Source organism: Gastrolobium bilobum, unplaced genomic scaffold (genome assembly GCF_033153095.1).
Source record: "Gastrolobium bilobum isolate Gb01-03AN ecotype WA unplaced genomic scaffold, APGP_CSIRO_Gbil_v1 utg2366, whole genome shotgun sequence".
In the NCBI taxonomy this organism is placed as follows: domain Eukaryota; kingdom Viridiplantae; phylum Streptophyta; class Magnoliopsida; order Fabales; family Fabaceae; genus Gastrolobium; species Gastrolobium bilobum.
In genome coordinates, this window is record NW_026897169.1 from 104,677 (window position 1) to 106,558 (window position 1,882).

General features: G+C 42.3%; 1 protein-coding gene across 1 annotated transcript; it reads right to left on the reverse strand.

Annotated features, from left to right (window-relative positions):
• Positions 1-647: 647 nt before the first annotated feature.
• LOC133304653 (uncharacterized) lies at positions 648-1,412 on the reverse strand. The gene has a single exon (XM_061504703.1). It carries the CDS (start codon positions 1,410-1,412, stop codon positions 648-650), a length of 765 nt encoding a protein of 254 aa, XP_061360687.1.
• Between the last annotated feature and the right edge of the window lie 470 nt (positions 1,413-1,882).

Consider the following 1,882-nt stretch of genomic DNA (forward strand, 5'->3'; position numbering starts at 1 on the left):
CCAGTTTGTCTATTTTCCTACGAAATCAACATAAAATCAGTATTCAATCTCTGATTAAGATTTTGATAGATCAACAGTGATTATTGCCCTTTTTTCTTAAGATTAATCAACATTCTTTCTCTTTTTGACTTAGATTTCCTTATATGCGGAATGCATATCATATATTCTTAAATTAAATATTCATATTCAGAAGAGTACTTTAGCTAGTTTCATTTGCAATATGCATGTGGTTATATTCTAAAAAATAAAATGGTAAGCTGTAACTCATAAGCACATGATAGACGCAAATATGTACATATCAAACTCTCCCATTATAACAACAGCCACTCAAAGTATTTCATAAATTTTGATCAGGATAATCTATATATAGTTAGCTAATTGGATTGCTACATATGGTTGTTAAAATATATATCTATAGGCTGCATTGGGAAATATATATCAGATAATATATATGCTATAGAAGTCTCGGTAATTTTTTATTTCAGGATAAACTTAAAATATACATGAAAATAAGATAATGAAACCAGATTACATCCAGATTTAAGTTCAACAAAGAACTTAAATGTCTAATTCTAGTCTTTGGTTTCACATCCTCCAACACCTCCTTTTCCTTTATTCTTAATATTACAGCCTCCTTTATTACTACTTCAATATCCACCACCACCGCCTCCTCCACTTCCATCACCACCATATCCTCCGCTGCTACCGCCACCTCCTTGGCTGCCATCACCATATCCTCCGCCGCTACTGCCTCCTCCTTGGCTACCGTCACCTCCTTGGCCTCCTTGGCTACCTCCTTGGCCTCCTCCTTGGCTACCTCCTTGGCCTCCTCCTTGGCCTCCTCCTTGGCTACCACCTTGGCTACCTCCTTGGCCTCCTCCTTGGCCACCACCTTCCTCCTTGGCCTCCTCCTTGGCTACCACCTTGGCCTCCTCCTTGGCTACCACCTTGGCCACCTCCTTGGCCTCCTCCTTGGCTACCCCCTTGTCCTCCTCCTTGGCTACCACCTTGGCCTCCATCTTGGCCACCACCTTGGCCTCCATCTTGGCCACCACCTTGGCCTCCTCCTTGGCCACCACCTTGGCCTCCTCCTTGGCCACCTCCTTGGCCTCCTCCTTGGCTACCACCTTGGCTACCCCCTTGTCCTCCTCCTTGGCTACCACCTTGGCCTCCATCTTGGCCACCACCTTGGCCTCCACCTTGGCCACCACCTTGGCCTCCTCCTTGACCTCCTCCTTGGCCACCTCCTTGGCTACCCCTTTGGCCTCCTCCTTGGCTACCACCTTGGCCTCCTCCTTAGCTACCTCCATTTCCACCATAACCTTCTCCTTGGCTACCTCCACCATCTCCTTGGCCACCTCCATAACCACCACTGCCACCTTCACCGCTTCCTCCTCCTCCTTGGCCACCATCATACCCACCACCTTTCATTCCATTACAGTTGTCGTTACCCTTCACAACTGCATAATGTCTCGTATAAAGCTACAGTTAAGATTCATATTTAATGTTGGCATAAAATAAAACGTGGGAAGAGGAAACAAAATACTTACAATATGGCCGCTTTTCTTCACATTCTGGAATTACATTTGTTTCAACAGCTGCATCAACAAAATAATGTATATACATGAGCTATAAAGGCTCACTATATATAAATTACATGCAAAATGTCGAAAATGTTTTGGTGTAATTCATGCATTATATGCCATTCACAAATTAATATCATGTACACTCATATATATCCCATTATCTTGTCATTTCTATATACATGTATCAGTACATGCTTCACTAAATTCTTTAACAAAATTGATGAACAAATTAACAAAGTTGCATTAAATAAAGGGTTGAGGTTCATACCTTTAACATTATATTTAGATGATTCAAC

What these genes read in the sequence shown, in the direction of transcription:
- LOC133304653 (XM_061504703.1), bottom strand. Translation starts at nt 1,412, where the DNA reads ATGGTGGCCAAGGAGGAGGAGGAAGCGGTGAAGGTGGCAGTGGTGGTT.